The 21142-nt window shown below is 44.5% G+C and overlaps 1 protein-coding gene across 5 annotated transcripts in view; it reads right to left on the bottom strand.

Annotated features, from left to right (window-relative positions):
* Nucleotides 1–21142, bottom strand: part of LOC110537702 (CAP-Gly domain-containing linker protein 2) — a 78021-nt gene that overhangs the window by 2215 nt on the left and 54664 nt on the right. The window contains exons 7-18 of one of the 5 annotated variants that reach the window (XM_036937667.1): nucleotides 14799–14902; nucleotides 13262–13322; nucleotides 12589–12684; nucleotides 11332–11382; nucleotides 10167–10532; nucleotides 9480–10061; nucleotides 9110–9167; nucleotides 7827–7910; nucleotides 3058–3214; nucleotides 2090–2249; nucleotides 1341–1536; nucleotides 176–234 (exon numbers count right to left, since the gene is read on the bottom strand). In XM_036937667.1, coding sequence (XP_036793562.1) covers nucleotides 176–234; nucleotides 1341–1536; nucleotides 2090–2249; nucleotides 3058–3214; nucleotides 7827–7910; nucleotides 9110–9167; nucleotides 9480–10061; nucleotides 10167–10532; nucleotides 11332–11382; nucleotides 12589–12684; nucleotides 13262–13322; nucleotides 14799–14902 — 1974 coding nt within the window. Of the gene's footprint in view, nucleotides 1–175; nucleotides 239–1340; nucleotides 1537–2089; nucleotides 2250–3057; nucleotides 3215–7826; nucleotides 7911–9109; nucleotides 9168–9479; nucleotides 10062–10166; nucleotides 10533–11331; nucleotides 11383–12588; nucleotides 12685–13261; nucleotides 13323–14798; nucleotides 14903–21142 lie in introns of all 5 variants that reach the window. The other 4 variants (XM_021623950.2, XM_021623953.2, XM_021623952.2 and 1 more) reach the window with 4 other exon arrangements.

The raw sequence follows: 21142 nt of genomic DNA on the forward strand, positions 1-21142 counted from the left end.
GTAAACCGGCTGTCAATGTTGTATTTATGCAACTCATTGTGAGAATGGCAATAATGGCATTTAGTAAATCTCTAGACAGTGAGTAACTAACTGATCTATAGAGTTAAGATACATGTAATTGATATGACATACAACATGTGTGATTGATGTGCTATTATGATGAATTAATACCTACATCTTGAGTAAAGGACGAATTCTGTTGATGAATTCCATTGGCTGAATTTGCACCACCATGCACCTGAAAGAGAATCATGAAAGAAGCGTGCATTTACACTATTCAAACTCATATATCCTGACTTTTGTAACGGTACCACTTTATATTAAATTACACTGAAACCATGTATTTATGTGGTTGTTACAAAGGCAAGTACAGTGTAATTGCAGTGTTGTTAGTACTTTGTTACATGGTACATACACTGTTTGCTGTTCAAGAAACACGTATTTTTAAACATTTGCCAATCAAACTCATGTTACCATTGTGGGTAAAGGTTTCTGTGACAAACTATCGCAAGGAGATGACAGTAGTGGAAAAAGTACCCAATTATCATACTTGAGTAAAAGTAACGTTACCTTAATAGAAAACAACTCATGTTAAAGGAAAGTCACCCAGTAAAATACTTGGGTTTAAAGTAAATGTAATTGCTTAATGTACTTAAGTATCAAAAGGAAAAATATGAATAATTTCTAATTACTTATATTAAGCAAACCAGATGACACGATGTTCCTGTTTTTTAAATTTACATATAGCCAGGGGAACACTCCAACCCTCAGACATAATTTACAAACGAAGCATTTGTGTTTAGTGAGCCCATGAGATCAGAGGCAGTAAGGATGATCAGGGATGCTCTGAATTGGACCATTTCCCTGTCCTGCTAAGCATTCGAAATGTAACAAGTACTTTTGGGTGTTAGGGAAAATGTATGGAGTAAAAAGTACATTATTTTCTTTCAGAATATAGTGGAGTAAAAGTTGTCAAAAATGTCAATAGTAAAGTACAGATACCGAGAAAAAAAACCCCAGACTTAAGTAATACTTTAATGTATTTTTCATATGTATTTTACACCACTTGGAGATGATAGAGTGTCACATTTAGTTGCACACACATTGTGGGAATTGTTCTGCCAAAACCATGACACGGCCTAACTTTTAGTGCCTGCAACTGTAGCTTATATTACATTAAATTAGGGTGACTGTAAGTCGCTCTGGATAAAAACTAAGTTTAATAGGGAAAAACAATCACAGTCATTGCAAGTAGACCCTACTTCAAAATAGTCACTATAAAGCAAAATCTGTCCCAGAAAGGCAAAACAAGTGCTAGCTAGAGGTGGTCCTGTTCTAGTTTACCTCGCTCTTGTCTGGGTGCGTGCGCATGGCCTGCACCAGCTGGTCCACTTCCTGGTTGTGCTCCAGGGCTCCCCTCAGAGCCTCCTCTGTGCTCATGAGCCGCTGGCGCAGAAGTGTCACCTCCGAGTCCAGGGTCGACGGGTCCAGCATAGAGTAGCGCCTGTGATCTGAGGACGAGCCCCTCTCCCTGCCCTGAGAACACACACATAAAGCATAGGGATCAACTGGGTGTTCATTAGGCACTAAAATAAAGAAAACAGACTTTAACAGGAAGACTACTTTGACTTTTATAGTTGTTGGCCCTAATGAACACAACCCTGTTTAGTTATTCAATCCATTGCTGGACAAATGTGGAGGGCTACATCTGTCATTGCTAGGTCTGCCTTTGATATGAATACACAGAGTCAAACATATTTTAAATCATATAGGATACAGACATTAATGAAATAATAGCCAAATACTGTATCCACTTTAAATAAGAAACATGGAACATTTATAATTTTAATCACGTTGAGCTTTTGTACTTCTAGACCAGAGTTCATCTTTGTGGGAACACAACAAACTATGTCACATTGATTAGTACACACCATAGCAAAACGTTTAACAAAGAAAACAAGCATTCCTCCTCGTTTCAGCCTGTTTACTCCCGTTTGGTTACTAGTGAATACAACCCTAAGTTGATGGACACACGATGGGATGAGTAGCCAGCACTGTGATTGACATCTCCCAGCCCCTCCCCTCTCACCAGCAGGAGCAGTTTGTCTCTCAGGGTCTTGATGTCATCCTGGAGTTTCTGCTCCTTCACCCTCCACTCAGCCTTGTGCACCTCTCGGCTCAGGTCTCGGTCCAGGCCGGGCGAGTGGCGAGGGGAATCCAGCAGTAACACCCTTAACTCGTTCAGACTCCTGACACAAGGGGACGATACAACAAAGAGTACCGTTAAGATTTACCCTTGCCTTCCTGATTCAGGGTAGCCTGGTCCTAGACCTGATTGTGCTCTTGCCAACTCCAATTGTGTCATTTGCATGACAATTCCCCAGAGTTGGCAAGAGAGCAGAAAGAGACTGGCACCCAGGCTAGATTCAGGGTTGTTTCACTATCAATGACCCAAAACTATCTATGATACATGGCATATTTGTTTTTCTCTATGAAAGGCAGTTGACACAGTCAAATACTGCAAACTTAGGTGCCCTAAGAGTCACTGAGATACATAATGTTGTGCTGTTGTCCTTTCAATAAATGTTTGCTTATATTTCCAGGCCTAAGCGCTGTGCGTAATCTCCCTAAATGCCTTAGACTGAGGAATGGGACACTTTCTCAGCTATGACAATGCAATGACTTGAGGGGTGAAAAGGCCTTTTAGGCCTACTTTTAATCAGGCTAATTTTCTCCATTACCTTAACTGAGGTGGATTGATCCTCATAAAACAGATGTCTAGCATACGTCTAGTGACTGCATATCACAAAGACGAGTTGCGACTGTTTTGTCAGTCTTTGAAAATGCATGACTCTAGCACAAAATACTGTATGTGTAAAGACGGGGGACAGTTTCATACAAGTGCATTAGCAAACATCTAATCTCCTTCAGATGAATGTAAGCTATATCTTGTAGCTTTGGGTGGGCTGCCATGTTTTATTCCATATTTCAAAGGGAAAATACTGAGCTGTGGTGTAAAATCAATAGTGTTCCCTCTTTCTCTCGTCATTAAATGACCTCTCCTTCTTCAGTAGCTCCTGGCTAATGACAACCAGCTGTCCCGATGCATCATGGGACTTCTTGGTCATGCACTCAAGGTCGGCCTCCAGGCGCATCTTCTCCTTGACCAGGGCATCGCCCTTCTTCTCACCCAAGCGAACTTTGCCCTCCAAGGCTGGTGGACAAAAAGAAGTTTGAGAAGGATTTAGAGTTAAATGTTTGGTTTGGACCAACAAGTACTGCAATGTCGGCACTTTAAATATATATACACTGAACAAAAATATAAACGCAAAGTGCAACAATTTCAAAGATTTTACTGAGTTACAGTTCATATAAGGAAATCAGTCATTTGAAATAAATGTATTAGGCCCTAAACTATGGATTTCACATGACTGGGAATACAGATATGCATCTGCTGGTCACAGGTATCTTAAAAAAAGGTAGGTGCGTGTATCAGAAAACCAGTCAGTATCTGGTGTTACCACCGTTTGCCACATTCAGCGCTACACATCTCCTTTGCATAAAGTTGATCAGGCTATTGATTGTGTCCTGTGAAATGTTGTCCCAATCCTCTTCAATGGCTGTGCTCCATATTGGCTGAAATGGAACACGCTGTTGTACACGGTAAGTATGCAGGCCTTGGAAAAACGGGGACATTTTCAGCTTCCAGAAATTGTGTACAGATCCTTACGACATGGGGCTATGCATTATCATGCTGAAACATGAGGTGATGGCGGTGGATGAATGGCACGACAACTGGCCTCAGGATCTCATCACTGCATCTCTGTGCATTCAAATTGCTATCGATAAAATGCAATTGTGTTTGTCGTCCGTAGCTTATGCCTGCCCATACCATAACCCCACTGCCACCATGGGGCACTCTGTTCACAACGTTGACATCACCAAACTGCTCTCCCACACAACTCCATACTGTCGTTGTGAGGCCGATTGAACATACTGCCAAATTCTCTAAAATGACGTTGGAGGAGGCTTATGGTAGAACATTAAATTCTCTGTCAACAGCTTTGTTGGACATTCCTGCAGTCACCATGCCAATTGCACATTCCCTCAAAACTGTGGCACTTTGTTGTGTGACAAAACTTCACATTTTAGAGTGGCCTTTTACTGTCCCCAGCACAAGGTGCAGCTGTGTAATGATCATGCTGTTTAATCAGCTTCTTGATATGCCATATGTGGCAGGTGGATGGATTATCTTGGCAAACATTTTTTGTGCGTATGGAAAATTTCTGAGATCTTTTATTTCAGCTCATGAAACATAAGACCAACACTTTACATGTTGCGTTTATATTTTTGTTAAAAAAAAGGATATGTATATTCAGTCGACAGTCAGTGAAATGTTTTATTTTATTATTCAATTGTTTTATTATTAATGAATTTAGTTTTATCATTTCATTACTTTACTTTTTTTTCATGCAATATATTTGAGAGTATGTTACGTTCTGACCTCTATTTCTGTTGTTTTGTATTTATTTAGTATGGTCAGGGCGTGAGTTGGGTGGGCAGTCTATGTTTGTTTTTCTATGTTTTGGGGCATTTCTATGTTTTCGGCCTAGTATGGTTCTCAATCAGAGGCAGGTGTCATTAGTTGTCTCTGATTGAGAATCATACTTAGGTAGCCTGGGTTTCACTGTGTGTTTGGGGGTGATTGTTCCTGTCACTGTGTTTGTCGTCACAGGATAGGACTGTTTTGCGTTCTCACATTTCTTGTTTTCGTTAGTTTGTTCATGTGTAGTGATTTATTAAAATATGAACAACCACCACGCTGCGCTTTGGTCCGCTTCTCTTCCTCCTACAGACGAACGCCCTTACAGAATCACCCACCCACCAAGGACCAAGCGGCGTGGTAAACAGAGGCTGCAGCAACAGCAGCAGCAGGAGAAGCGACTGGTGCAGCAGGAGCAACAGCAGCAGCGGCAGAAGCAGCAGTGGGAGAGGCTGCACTACTTGGAGAGATGGACTTGGGAGGAGATTCTAGACGGGAAAGGACCATGGGCAGAGCCAGGAGAATATTGCCGCCCCAAGGCCGAGCTGGAGGCAGCAAAAGCAGAGAGGCGGCATTATGAGGAACTAGCACGGCAGAGCGGATGGAAGCCCGAGAGTCACCCCCAAAAATTTCTTGGGGGGGGGCACAGGGGGAGTGTGGCAGAGTCAGGAGTCAGACCTGAGCCAACTCCCCCCGTTTATCGTGAGGAGCCAAGGAGGAGCTCAGAACCAGAGCTGGTGTTGGAGGTGAGCGAAGCAGAGACTGTGAAGGAGTTAATGGGGAAATTGGAGGAGAGTGATATGAGGGACTTGCTGGTTTGGTGCATGAGGCACGACATTCGCCCGACGGAGCGTGTCAGGGATTTAATGGCACCGGGGTCAGCTTTCCATACGCATCCTGAGGTACGAGCGAGGGGTCTGGTGAAGACTGTGCCAGCCTCACGCACCAGGCCTCCTGTGCATCTCCCTAGCCTTGCACGTCCTGTGCCATCTCAGCACTACAGTGCTCCTAGCAGTGCTAACTGTGGCGGGCGTGGTGCTGGTCAGGCACCGTGTTATGCAGTTGTGCGCACGGTGTCCCCAGTACGCGTGCTTAGCCCGGTGCGCTACATCCCAGCTCCCCACATCTGCCGGGCTAGGGTGAAGATCCAGCCAGGGCGGTTGGTGCCAGCCCTGCTCTCAAGATCTCCAGTACGCCTTCACGGTCCGGTCTATCCGTCACCACCTCCACGCACCAGCCCTCCGGTGGCAGCTCCCCGTACCAGGCTGTCTCTCCGGCCCATCCTTGCAGGGGCTCTCTCCTCTCCAGCGCTTCCAGAGCCTTCCTCCTCTCCAGCGCCGCCAGTGCCGCTCGTCAGCCCAGCGCCGCCAACGCCGCCCGTCTGCCCAGCGCCGCCAGTGCCGCCCGTCAGTCCGGCGGTTCCAGAGCCTTCCTCCTCTCCAGCGCCGCCAGTGCCGCCCGTCTGCCCAGCGCCGCCAGTGCCGCCCGTCTGCCCAGCGCCGCCCGTCTGCCCAGCGCCGCCCGTCTGCCCAGCGCCGCCCGTCTGCCCAGCGCCGCCCGTCTGCCCAGCGCCGCCCGTCTGCCCAGCGCCGCCAGCGCCGCCCGTCTGCCCAGCGCCGCCAGCGCCGCCCGTCTGCCCAGCGCCGCCAGCGCCGCCCGTCTGCCCGGAGCCGCCAGTGCCGCCCGTCTGCCAGGAGCCGCCAGTGCCGCCCGTCTGCCAGGAGCCGCCAGTGCCGCCCGTCTGCCAGGAGCCGCCAGTGCCGCCCGTCTGCCAGGAGCCGCCAGTGCCGCCCGTCAGCCAGGGGCCGCCAGTGCCGCCAGTCAGCCAGGGGCCGCCAGTCAGCCAGGGGCCGCCAGTGCCGCCAGTCAGCCAGGGGCCGCCAGTGCCGCCAGTCAGCCAGGGGCCGCCAGTGCCGCCAGTAAGCCAGGTGCCGCCAGTCAGCCAGGGGCCGCCAGTGCCGCCAGTCAGCCAGGGGCCGCCAGTGCCGCCAGTCAGCCAGGGGCCGCCAGTGCCGCCAGTAAGCCAGGGGCCGCCAGTAAGCCAGGGGCCGCCAGTGCCGTCAGTCAGCCAGGGGCCGCCCGAGCAGCTGCCCCTCTGTCCAGAGCAGCTGTCGCCCCTCTGTCCCAAGCTGCTGCCGCCCCTCTGTCCCGAGCAGCTGTCCCGAGCAGCTGTCCCTCTGTCCCGAGCAGCTGCCCCTCTGTCCCGAGCAGCTGCCCCTCTGTCCCGAGCAGCTGCCCCTCTGTCCCGAGCAGCTGCCCCTCTGTCCCGAGCAGCTGCCCCTCTGTCCCGAGCAGCTGCCATCGCCCCTCTGTCCCGAGCAGCTGCCATCGCCCCTCTGTCCCGAGCTGCTATCGCCCCTCTGTCCCGAGCTGCTATCGCCCCTCTGTCCCGAGCTGCCCCTCTGTCCCGAGCAGCCCCTCTGTCCAGTGGGGTCATTGAGAGGGGTGGCCATGGTGAGTAAGCCAGGGAGGCGGACAATAAGGCGGACTAAGACAATGGTGAAGTGGGGTCCGCGTCCCGCGCCAGAGCCGCCACCGCGGACAGACGCCCACCCAGACCCTCCCCTATAGGTCAAGGTTTTGCGGCCGGAGTCCGCACCTTTGGGGGGGGGTACTGTCACGTTCTGACCTCTATTTCTGTTGTTTTGTATTTATTTAGTATGGTCAGGGCGTGAGTTGGGTGGGCAGTCTGTTTGTTTTTCTATGTTTTGGGGCATTTCTATGTTTTCGGCCTAGTATGGTTCTCAATCAGAGGCAGGTGTCATTAGTTGTCTCTGATTGAGAATCATACTTAGGTAGCCTGGGTTTCACTGTGTGTTTGGGGGTGATTGTTCCTGTCACTGTGTTTGTCGTCACAGGATAGGACTGTTTTGCGTTCTCACATTTCTTGTTTTCGTTAGTTTGTTCATGTGTAGTGATTTATTAAAATATGAACAACCACCACGCTGCGCTTTGGTCCGCTTCTCTTCCTCCTACAGACGAACGCCCTTACAGAGTAAATGTTCTCAGGCAATCAAATACTGTGCATGAAGTTGATAGAGAATGAATGTGTCGTATTTGTGAAGACATTCATGGAGTGCAAAATACAATAAATAGAAAAAAAGATTACATTCATACACACATCTATTGACTTGAATTGGTTCTGGATATCAAAGAATGTTCAATAAGAGGTGGAGATATACTCCACACACTATATTCTATGCTCCCATGAGGTCTTCATCAGTGTGCGGAGTCTCTTTTCACCTTTTACGCAACATATCGTAGTCGTAGCAGTATCATTTACCAGTTATCTGTGATTTGAGGGCATCGACATGTGATGTGAGAGTAGAGACCTCTCTTTCTCTTTTGGTCAGATTCTCCATAGTTTCTGAAAGAAACGTAAAACCACCGTTGGTCAAAAGCCTTGGAATCTAACTACCGTAAAACTTCAATTAAAAGCCTGGGCGTTTATTTGCTTAAATCAATGAACACAACAGGCGCTTATTAGAGAAAGGCTTCTATTTCCTTAACGCATACAGCTTTTGCTCATTTGCATAGTACATTTTGTTTAATTCTAGCATTCACTTCCAGGATTTTAATGAATTTCTTCATTTCCTTCACTAATGTGTTATCCTTCACACACTGTGTCAAGTTTGTTTTGTTTTAGTATGCCTCTTGACAGAATAATTATTCTCCTCTTTGACTGTGCATTTTCGTCAGTTCTTACTTTTACCACGAGGACGATCGGACGATTTCTGCAATGTCTATCTGCAGACTGTGGTTACTACATGCCGCACCCACTAAATTCTGCGGCAGCAGTTCTGTTAACTTTACGGCGAGGGAAGTACGTAGCTAGTGTAGCCAACCCAACTCTTTGCTGTAAAGTTAAAATAACTGTGGGAAAGCAGTGTTTAGCAGGGGGGGGGCGAAGGACACTGTGTGCCGGTGTCCTAGATTTATTTTTTATAAACTTTTATTTAATCAGGCAAGTCAGTTAAGAACAAATTATTATTTACAATGACGGCCTACCCCGGCCAAACCCTAACGACGCTGGGCCAATTGTGCTCTGCCCTATGGGACTCCCAATCACGGCCGGTTGTGATACAGCCTGGAATCGAACCAGGGTCTGTAGTGACGCCTCTAGCACTGAGATGCAGTGCCTTAGACCTCTGCACCACTTGGGAGGCTGCTAGATAGCTAACAGCCTCAATGGCAGTTGGCGTGGCATAAAGTAAGTGGGTGCAGCATCTAGTAAACACAGTCTGCAGATAGACCCTTCTCAATTTCTGTCTTTACACCCAATGTTGACTGTTTTGTGCATGCCAATTAGCTAGCAGTTCTCAGCTGTTAGCAGCCAAGGGCTAGCAGTTTCTTACTGGGAATAAAAACGGATGATTCCAATAACTGAAGTTTTACGGTATGCAAGGTTCTCAAAGTACAATCAAAAGCCTGCAGAGGTCTGACATGTGAAATGCTTTACTATAACAGCGGTTGGACATTAAGGGTATTTAAAACGATCCTCATTTTCCTAAACATATGTTTACAGTAACAATACAATTTAATTAGCCAGGTTAACATTTACGATACCTTCAACATTCTGTTTTAGCTTTATCTTTTCCTCCAAGATGTCATTATTTTCTATAACCTGAGAGGGAGACAAAATTGAGAGTTAAAATCCATGACAACTCATTGCTTTATTTGTTTATTGAAGGACAAGATATGGAAACACACAAGGAACTAGAAAAGCATGGATATCATGTGGAAGTATTTGACTTACTTGTGTAAAGAATGTTTCTAGAAAGCTAGTATTATATCACATGAATAAGGACATTAGCGCCCTTTAGCGCTCTAAACGCAACCTTAGTGCATTTTATAGTTGGGTCACAGGACTCTCATCTGGAGCACAGCATAGCATATACAACCAATGCTAACACAGTTATCCCCCCGGAGGACTCACGTTGGCATCCTGTGGCATGTGGTGGTCATCCTGCACCGCCTGCAGCCGGTTCTCAGTCACCCTCAGTTTCTCCTCCAGGCTGTAGAGCTCCTGTCTACTCTGGGCCTCGGCCTTCTGCAGGGCCTTGTAGTCCACCATCTTCTTCTCAGCCAGCTCCAAGCGCTCCTGGAGCTTGTCTCGGGCGCCGTCCTGCTCGCCCTGCAGCCTCTCCAGCTCGCCCACCCTCAGCTGGGCCTTCTGGAACTTCTCCCAGACCTCCCTCAGCTCCAGGGCCTGCTGGTCACTCCTGGCCTTCGTCTGGGCCTGGCTATTCCAGTTCTGGCTGTTCTCGACCAGCTGGCCCTTGGCATCCTGCAGGCGTGAGCGCAGACCGTCACGCTCCTTGGCCAGCATGGCTGCCTCGATCTCATGCCTGGCCTTGAGATTCTCCAGCTCCAGCTGGTGCTCCATGCGCAGGCTCTCCAGTGTGGTCCTCAGCTCCTGGGGCTCCTGCTCCTGGCCTTTGGCCGAGCCGCTGGACAGCGAGGCCTTCAGGTCCTCAAGGGAACGCTGGTGGTCGTTGACCAGGGTGTCCAGCTTGACCTTGAGGAGAGGGATAGAAGATTAGAGAGAGAGAGAGAGAGAGAGACCTACATCTCCAAATGAGTAATTTAATTCCCTTTATGTTCTGAGAATAGTGCCTCTCACCTTCCAGTTGTCCATCATCTCCATGTTCTCTGTAGAGGCCTGATGGACTTTCTGCTTCAGCTCAATGATCTCCTGGCTCTGTTTGTCCACCGTGGCTTTCAGTTTGTCTGTCTCCTCCTGGCCCGTTGCCACTGCAGCCTCGTACTTCTCCCTCAGCTGGCTGCTCTCCTTGTGGTGCTCCCGGCCTGCCGTCAGGAGCTGCTCTCGGAGCAGAATGTTTTCCGACTGGGCCACCGGCCCCTGGGTGGAGTCCCCGTCCTTGGCCGCATCCCGGAGCCGGACCTGGAGCTCCTCGATCTCGGCCCGACGCAGAGCCAGTTCATCCTCCAGCTGTATGACGCGGCTCTGCTCCTCAACTGTGCTTTGCTGTGGAGGCAGAGTGAGAGAGAGAGAGAGAGACCGTCAGTGCCTTAATGTGGTTTGAGTCATTACTGAAACTGTCAGGAGTATCGTTCCCGTAACAGAATGACCGGATAGTGTCAGTCCTGTAACGGGGATGACGTCTTGCCTGAAACAGGATGGCATCTTTCAAGCACCAAGCGTCCAAATAAAATACTTGATTACAGCATGCAGGCCCAGGAAAAGAGGCCTATTGAGAATCATATGAGCGTACAAGCTGGGCCAGCAGACTGCTCAGCATTACAGTGGAAATCCCTTGGTTTGAGTAAATGCTTTGCTCGCAGGCATCAAAAACAAGTTGAGCTTTTAAAATCAGCAGGTGCATTACAACCTAATCAGAAGAAAGCAAGCCATTCTTTGCTATTTTGTCACTAAAGAAGCCAGGCAGATGCACAAAGCCCACACAGAAACCCCCAGACATAACACTACACATAGATAGGCAATCACTAGGACCACACATAGCAATTAAAATGTGACATTTTCAAACATCCAATTAAAATGACAGAACTCCATGTTTGGCAGAGCAGACATAATGACACGGAGTGCATAGTATGTTAATACAGACCATTGAGGCAAAATCAACACTACAGTTGATAGGTTTCTAGGAAAAGTAGTTATCAAAAAGTTCCCTAATAGCATTGAGATAATAATTAAGTTCAAGAAAAAGGCAAGATTGACTTCGCAAGATCAACGTCGTCAAAAATAGACAACTGGGAATCAAACAGTTTAGATAGCTGAACGAAACGACGAGTCCATTTTGTTTCACCTTGGTTCTCTTACCCAACCTCAAGGGTGCTGCATCAAGTCTGCGTCTTCCCTGTAGGTAAAATCAGTATATTTGTAGCGCTATATAACATTCATGACCCAAATGTGCTAAGTGTGTTTCACCACAAAATGATTGTGTGACAGTATATATCTGTACATAACTGTATAAGGCAATATTTTGGTCCTCAGCAGAACTTAATGGAAGTTTCGCATTGGTGCTAATTCTAATATTATGCCACCAATTTAACCTCCTTATAAACTAACGCAAAGTTACGACATCAACAGTGGAAACGACGCCGACTACAGCTGACAATCGCTCCAGCATTGCACCCTGCGAACTCAAAAAAGATTTTTGTGAGTGGGCGACAAAAGGAACGAGGAAAGAGAGCCAAGAGAAATAGAGCTGAGAGCCAAGAGAGAAATAGATAGAGGCTGTGTCTGGCACACTATTCCCCATAGAGCACATATGGCTCTTGTCAGAAGTAGTGCATGATATAGGCAATACGGTGTCATTTGAGACGCGATAGAGAGGTTTTCTATTGGATGTGAGGCCAATTGTTCATTCATTAATGAAATAATCAATTCAGGTTACACTTGTGCAATTTGTTTGCCTGACTACTCAAACTCCTTGTTCCGGCCAAACGCTATACCACGTCCACAGACATTCGTTTCTTATCCGCAATGAGTCTGGATCTGAGTACCTCTCTGACCCATCACCGAATGCGAACACATTTGGGGATTTCTGATTGGTCCAGAAACCTATGGGTTGGGTCAGAGCCAGAACACACGTAGGTAAAGTGGCGGTTTGAAAATCCGTCATTGGCTTTGATACTCTGATTGGTGAAATTCCTTTGTTTTGTACAATGCCCCACGTCACCACAAACAACTTCAATGATGGCAGTCTCAGACTAAAGTATTTCGCAACGACAGAATAGCGGAAGAGTTTAGTGTGAGTCGTCAGGCTTGAAATTTGTTTCTCTCAACATGAAACCTAATATCTGTACAGAGCATTCCTGGCATTGGTAAATAAATCAGGGCAATGGCATCCAATTCTGATTGTAGTCTATGCCGTTTGATGACGTAACTGACAGGATTTTCTGTATGAGTGACTGAGTTTGGAGACAGGTGCAGGGCAGGAATGATAAGGATTTGTGCTGCAAGTCCCACAGCAACCAAAACAAATGATACAGGGGAGAAGCGCAAAGGAAAATGGATACAGGCAGGGGCTCTAGGATGGGCTATCAGTTACCCAATTCACCTCTAATTCTTTCTGAAGCTTTTCTGCTCTCGACTTTTCGAGGAACAGATTCTGCTCAAGCTGCCGAAAACGGGCATGCTCCAATTTCGTCTGAGTCTACAGAGAGGAAAAGAGAACGGAGAGAGACCAGAGGTAGAAAAAAAGACAAGACACAGAAACCTGTAAAGATTGAAGAGGCTGTGTGAAAAATACACATCACATGGGATTTTCTGTAACAGTTGTCAATAGATTGGAAGAGGATAGACATTTACATTTGAGTCATTAGGATTAAGTGCCTTGCTTAAGGGCATATTAGTCAGATTTTTCACCTCGTCAGCTCAGGGATTCAAACCAGTGACTTTTCCGTTACTGGCCCAAGGCTATTAATTAACCACTTGGCTACCTGCCGCCCCTAAACATTGAAAATGTGAAACGTCCCTGTCTATCTTTCTCACTTCTTGTTTTAATCACTATATGTTTGGCACAGGCTTTTGGTCACTCTAACCTAACTGAGCATCATAGTGTCGATCGCTACCAGCCTACTACTCAATAACTTTCACATTACACTATAGAAAGAGCAAAATTCGATCACTTTTGCTAAAGTAATCTTATAAAACACACATTCTCATACCTTCAAAACATGTTTATCAAACTATTGTTGATCTAAGCTTTTTACCAAACGGTAGATAAATACCTCAAGGTCTCCTTTGGTGATTGACTCTTCCTCCACTCTGAACTGAAGGTCTTCCACTTTCCTGTAATAATACGTCGGCCACAAGGTGTCAGGGAAGTGCCACAGAAGAGCATCACGACCCAACAAATGGTTTCTAAAACAATTTACAGTACAGTGACTGCATACATTTTTGACATGCATATTTGAGCCCTGTGGGGAATGAACCCCTGACCTTGGCGTATCTAGCGCCATGCTCTTAACAACTGAGCTACACAGTACCACACCTGGTTCAAAATACATACGGACAGTGCATGAAGTAGAATTAAATAGGTGTGGGTACTCATTTTGGGTGACCATACTCATCATAAAAGGTGCCAGTACTCCAGCAGTAGAAAATTAGAGGAGTCGGACTCAGTACACTGTATAGGAAAGCATTGTCCCATTTCAAGAACTGCATACAGTATGTCAATTAAATCACTTGAGGTACACTTGACTGAGCTTGCCCTGTGCAATGGAATAGTCCCAAAAGTGCTAAATACTCCCACCCTGAAAACTGGTCAGGTTAAATGAAGCGCACTTTAAGTATGTGAAAGTGTTTGACATATGTATTTGGCACAGGTCTGATCACAGCACCGACAACCATGGATCCGTTCCAAATGGCTACCCTATTGAAAACATTATTACTATATAGGGAATAGGGTGCCATTGGGACGCATATTATCTCTTTTACTGGAACAATAGATTCTATTCACAGCTGAAAGTTCTACCAAAGATGGCTAATGCAGCTAGCTAATAAAATTTGTATTTTAAAAGCAGGGCATATGAAAATGACAATGCCCTAGCAATGTTCTTCTGATTACCATAAATGGAATAATAGAGGGGATTTTCGCACTTGAGGTTTTAGCATTGGTTTCAATTGCCGAAATGACAATAGTAATATCCTGTTGTCATGAAAGTGGATACTTTATATATATATATATATATATATATGTATATATTGTGGAAGGACCACCAGAGGGCAGGCTGGGCTCACGGATAGTAGCCCAACAAGGCATGGGAGACAAGGTAACCAGAGGCAATTAAGCACAGCTGACGGTACTAATGACATACTCTCCTTCCCCTATAAGAGAGAGAATGGAACCAGCAGAAAGGAGAGGGGAAAACTATCTCTGGAAGGTGGCCACTGAGAGAGAAGAGCTATCCAGGAAGAACCACTAAGCCGGTGACAATCCTGTGACTTTTGTTGTAGTTTAAAGCTAATCCTATTGTGTTCCTGTTTCATCTGGAGAAGATGTATGTTTTTCCTTGGAAGACTTTCATTGATTATGTTGGAGTGTTTGTGTTGACCAAATGCCCTCAATAGAGAACTGTGTTCAATCAAGAAAACATACTCCTGACTCGTTTATTCCACCTTCCCGCTTTAGAGTGACGCCCAATTACTTGGTCCGCTCACTATCTATATATATATATATATATATTCAATTGCTCTGAGCAATTTAGTATTTATATATTTTTGTGCCACAAATGAATCATTCCATAGAAATCCCTGACACTGTACCTTTTCTCTTCTTCAAGCTGATTGGCCAGCTCTACTTTGTCCTTCTGAGTGCTTGCCAACAGAGTTTTGACTTGCTGGAGGTTGCTTTCAGTCTCTGTGACATACTGTAATCAGAGAAAAAAACATATCAGGGATGAGCTATACCATGCTATCACTGAGTGCTTTGACACGTTCTCAGTAAGTACACTTACCCATACTAATTTAGGCCTGGTTTACATGTACAGTGAAGTGTACAATGAAAAGAAACATTGATGGATGAATCATGTTTTCATTTGTCAAGTTGAGTGTATTTCTTTGTGTAGATTACACAATAAGGGGCAGTTTCCCAGAGGGTCGTTCCACCTTAATAAAAAGCACAAGAAAGAAGATTTTCGACAGCCGCCATCTCAGATTGTTCTGAAATCGTTTCTGTTGTTAGGAACATATAAGATTAGCATTCCTGCAACATTATTTTGATGAAATATAATGTGATCTCTGAATTAAGCTAATTGATTGCACCCAAATCATCACTTTTAATTTATAGGATTCTTATAGAAGGACCAAACCTTTTTCTAACAATGAGTTACACATTTTCAAAATCTGTCTGACAAGTAGTATGGAGCTGTGGCGCTGAATTTTGTTTCTTCATCCTATGTTATGTATTCTCAGTGAATTTGGTGTGTCCCATCCAACATCCTAATGTTACCAGGTTCTGACCACTACATGGTGCTGTTCCTGCTATTAGGAGAAAAAAGTTTGTATTTTCACATCTCTCCAGAGATGTTCGATCGGGTTCAAGTCCAGGCTCTGGCTGGGCCACTCAAGGAAATTCAGAGACTTGTCACGAAGTCACTCCTGTGTTGTCTTGCATGTGTGCTTAGGTTCGTTGTCCTGTTGGAAGGTGAACCTTCGCCCCTGTCTGAAGTCCTGAGCGCTCTGGAGCAGGTTTTTATCAAGGATCTCTCTGTACTTTGCTCCGTTCATCTTTGCCTCAATTGTAACTAGTCTCCCAGTCCCTGCCGCTGAAAAACATCCCCACAGCATGATGCTGCCACCGCTATGCTTCACCGTAGACCAGAGAATCTTGTTTCTCATGGTCTGAGAGTCCTTTAGGTGCCTTCTGGCAAACTCCAAGTGGGCTGTCATGTGCCTTTTACTGAGGAGCGGCTTCCGTCTGGCCACTACCATAAAGACCCGATTGGTGGATTGCTGCAGAGATGGTTGTCCTTCTGGAAGGTGCTCCCATCTCCACAGAGGAACTCTGGAGCTCTGTCAAAGTGACCATCAGGTTCTTGATAACCTCCCTGACCAAGGCCCTTCTCTCCTGATTGTTCAGTTTGGCAGGGTGGCCAGCTCTAGGAAGAGTCTTGGTGGTTCTTAACTTCTTCCATTTAGGAATGATGGAGGCCACTGTGTTCTTGGAGACTTTCAATGCTGCAGAAATGTTTTGGTAACCCTCCCCAGATCTGTGCCTCAACACAATCCTGTCTCAGTACTCTTAAGGACAATTCCTTTGACATCACGGCTTAGTTTTTGCTCTGACATGCACTGTCAACTATGGGACCTTGTATAGACAGGTGTGTGCCTTTCCAAATTGTGTCCAATCAATTGAAATTACCACAGGTGTTCTCAAAACAAGCTGTAGAAATATCTCAAGGATGATCAATGGAAATAGGATTCACCTGAGCTCAATTTCAAGTCTCATAGCAAATGGTCTGAATGCTTTTGTAAATAATAAAAACCTGTTTTCACTTTGTCATTATGGGGTATTGTGTGTAGATTGATGAGGATTTTTTTTATTTAATACATGTTATTATAAGGTGTTAACGTAGCAAAATGTGGAAAAAGTGAAGGGGTCTGAATACTTTCCGAATGCACTGTATATACTGGTTGTTGGGGTGGGATTGGTGTGGGGTGTGGAGGGTCTGTGGTTGGCTTTTGTCCATTTATTTGTCTTACTCATCGTTAAAAAAAACTTTGGATGTTAGGTACTATAATTGAATATTATATTATTAATAATTATTGTATGCTATCAATTAAAATGGCCAATTTGGGTGCAATCAATTAGCTTAATTTCTCAGAGATCAAATTATATTCCAACAAAATGTTTCCGTAATACTTATCTTATCTGTTTTTAACTACAGAAACGATTTCAGAACAATCTGAGATGGTTGGTATCATGGCTTGCTGAAATGTTAAATAAAGGTATGTATATATATATATATATATATATATATATGACATGGAACAACCCCAGACACAGATACATTTTAGTCCTGGACTAAAACAACTATTTCAATGGAGAATCACTCAAATCACTCACCCCGGGGCGAACCAGAGCACATTAGATATGCTTTCCTGCAAGTGTGTGTTTGTGTGTGTCAGTCAGTTCCAATGATGTACAGCACACACTACTACAATAACATTATTTCAGTGGATAATCACCATTGAGAATGCTTTTTAGTCTTGGATTAGGCTTAAACTGGCTGGGAAACCAGCCCTATATGTTGTCAACTTCCATATCTAACAGATTAATTTGTCTGACAGATATGCAGTTGCTTTTCTCTTAATTCAGTCAAGAGCCCTGTCATAGTGTGACTCATCAACATCTGCAGACTCATTGGGATGACATATTAGGACATTTCCCTGGTTGAGTCATAGAGTGGGTGCTGCTGATTTGGCTGGTGTGAGTGTGTAGTCTGCAGTGACCGTGACAGCATGCAACTACAGATGTAGGATCTTAATTTGAGCCAGTTATTTACAGCAGGAAAATAGTCCTTCAGCAACAGGAAATGTGAATTATTATGTGGATTATAATTAATGGCATTTTTTTGTAGGGCTTGATATATTTTGATGTGGAAATTGCAAACCTTAGAAGCCTTTTTAAATCTTGAATACACTACAAGTTTGCATTTCCTGCTGTGCAAAAACATTCTCAGCAACAAAAGAGTGATCAATTTAAGATCCTACATCTGTATAATGACAACCTATTCCCTATGTAGTGCACTATATAGGGGATATGGTGCCAATTCAAATGCCCCTTTTCACTGCACACGACATGTTCACACTCAAGTGCACTATATAGGGAATGTGGTGCTATTTTGGAGGTAGCCACACTGTCACCACTGTCCTTGCACGGCCCAACGGCTTTTATGGCTAATTACCATCATTTATTTTTTTATCTTTTATTTCACCTTTATTTAACCAGGTAGACAAGTTGAGAACAAGTTCTCATTTACAATTGTGATTGAACAATTGAAAAACTCGTTTTAATGACTCCAACCTAAGTGTATGTACACTTACGACTTCAACTGATATACACAATGGATAGTCTATTGGTCACGTGAGTGTACAGCATATTGTACTTTCACTGTAAATGTGTAGGCTATTACACTTTCAAATTAATTTGATTGTGTATTGTTCTGTTTTTATATACTGTCTTTTTAAGCACACAAGCAAATTCATTTCCCCCTGGTGGGATAATAAAGTTTTCGATGACTTTCCCTTTAAGGGGCGCAGGTTAGTGTTTTTCATCACAAATATTGTTTTGGAGGCTGCTCTGCAGATTGGCCACTAGCTGGCACAGCCACAGTCATAACATAACGAACCACACTGCTAACCCTAAGGCCTAACTTTAAATTAAGACCAAAAAGCAAGTGTCTTATTTCATACATTTTTACAATATAGCCAATTTTGCAGGTGGCCCATCTAGCGGAAATCGCTCGGTTCTGCCTCAAGGACAAGACTCATCTCAATAAATGTCAACTTGCTTAATAAGAAGCATTAGCAGAGCCAAAATGAATATAACAAATTTAACGACATATTGCAGGATAAGTCAATGTTAGAGTTTACATAGCTGGCCATAAATGGATGATTGATGTTTCTATTTGGATTGGTTATGGAGGCTTCTTCTTACCCATGCCTTTCTACTACAGATTATAATATGATTAGGCTATATCTTTACATTTAAAAAAACAAGTGTCAGATTGTCGGTCATTCCAATATATTTAATACCCCTGGATCTTCAAGTGACTAGGAAATATGGAAATATAGATTAGCCAAATTGTTTTACATGAGCATAACACAAAAACTAAGGACTAGCCAACTCTGTTACTACACTGTTGTTTATGATTTTGTTGTCATGGAGCACTGATTGGGCTCAATGCTTCGAGATGAAAAATAAATGCTGCTCTCGGGAATTGCATGCTTTGAGCACTACCGAAAAGTGCTAATTGCATTTGAAAAATGTGTGCCATATGCTACATTTGCTATAGGCCTATTGTTTAGGTTTATGTTGGTGACACTTTGATATCTCGATAATTTGCAGATGTTTAAGTCTGTCAAAAGTGTGCGGGTTTGAGCATGTGTCCGTTAGAGCTATGGATTTTTTTTTTATCAGCACGAATTAGATTGAGCTATAAAAGCGCCACTGGTGGTCTTAAAGAAGTCTCTTTCCACTTTTACGGCTGCTGCGACTGAGTTTTGAGTGAAGGGGATGGGTACTGTTCTGTAAAATGCTTTCAAGTTTTTGGTGAATAGGTTTTGTGTACAGACTGGTGGCTGATTATTGGTCTATATCAATTATCCTTCCCACCGTCTTGATCAAGCGCTGAAGCTTGACATGGTCTTGTGCTCGTATGTTTCCAAAGACGCATGTCAGACCAAAGGACAGCGCACTCTGCAGGACAGATTTATAAAACAGTTGTAGGATATGGCAATCAACATTAAAATGGTTCAGTTTGTGTAAAAAAAACATTGTATGTGGCAGTTTCTATCTCTTTGCAAGGATACAGTCATTGAATTTCAGTTCATCTATTTCGATTCCCAGATATCTATACGTGATCACTCTATCGACGGATTCCCAATTGAACTTCGTAGGGGATAGTGCAGTTTCATTCCTTCTAAAAATCAATTTCAATCTCTTGTTTTCTTAACGTTTATTTCAAGAAAGTTATCTGCGCACCACTGGACGAATTGCGTACCACTGGACGAATTTGACAGTAATCTCTGTCAAAACCTTGGTTTGGGTGGAAAAACCCATAAGAGCGGTGTCATCTACATATTTAAAGAATGTGTGGGCTGGCTCAGAGGCTTGGCCATCGTTCGTTCACAGTGCGTACAGGATCGGTGAAAGTACCCACCCTTGTGATGCTCCCGTATTCACCGTTCTAGATGTGGGGATGGCAGAGTTGAAATTCACTTGTTAGGTACAATTCACACAAGGAAACTGTTGATCCGCTTGATCAGTAGAGAGTTGACACACAAATTGAAAAGCTTGTCCACCACTGAAGTCAATGAATACAATTTTCACTAGGCTGTTTGCCTGTTCTAAGTGTTCATATATGATGTTCAGCTTGTCCAGTAACTCATCATCAACACGCCTGGAGGCGCGGTATTCAAATTGGTTTGGATCTAGTTGGGATGAGACACCAGAAATACTGTTTTTTTGTTTTCATAGGTACAGATGTCAGGGCTACAGGGCGTAAGTCGTTATTTTCTTTTGGCCTGGTGTTTTTAGGTACTGGGACAATCAGCAACTTTTTCCATAAGTCTGGAATTGTCCCGCTCTCCTGTGACAGCTAGAACAGCTTCTGGAACGGTAGTGCAAGCTGGTTTGTGCATGCCCAGAGTGCCTTCCTGCTGAAGCTGTCTGGACCGTATGATTTTCTTGGGATGACATGTTGAAAGTGTTGCTTGACGTCATCACAGGGATTTGTATATCAACAGCTGGTATGCTGTCTACACTGTCCATGGCCATTTATGCTGCGATTTAAAATCACCCATGTCAAACCTTCAATAGAAATGGTTCAAAACATTTTTTTTGTTCATTAGAAGGGCATGAGATCAGTCAATATTCTGACCACTAGGGGTCAATGTTTTAGATACGATATCCAGTAAGCCTCCCTTTGCCGTAGTAGGATTTTGATGTTGCCTCCTTTCCTCTTTACTGCCACATGATTTAAACACTAGTTTTTTTTCTGGTTGAGGCGCTCTTTAAAGAGTCACCCACGGTGACTGTTTAATCGTGAAGAACGCACAAGAGAAGCTTTGTCTGGCATGCATTTAGCAACTTTCTAGTGAAATAAATGCTAGCTTATTTCCTAGCTGTGTGCCTTTGACAGCATGGTTGGAGACATAAACGTAGGTATGGCTAGCCAAAGGCCAAGACCCTCTCTGTTTCCGCTATAAATACTGATTGGTTGAGAGCGCTGGACTTGCTTTCCTTGGCCACGTTAGTTTTGCATCACCAGTGCCCTGGATGGGCGGATTTTTCATATTATTCCATTGCTCCGTAAATGAAATCTCCACCCAAAAAGGGGACTGGGCAATGCAAAAACTAGCATGCACCTTGTCTAGAAAAGAGA

This window comes from Oncorhynchus mykiss, chromosome 12 (assembly GCF_013265735.2).
Source record: "Oncorhynchus mykiss isolate Arlee chromosome 12, USDA_OmykA_1.1, whole genome shotgun sequence".
NCBI classification, from domain to species: domain Eukaryota; kingdom Metazoa; phylum Chordata; class Actinopteri; order Salmoniformes; family Salmonidae; genus Oncorhynchus; species Oncorhynchus mykiss.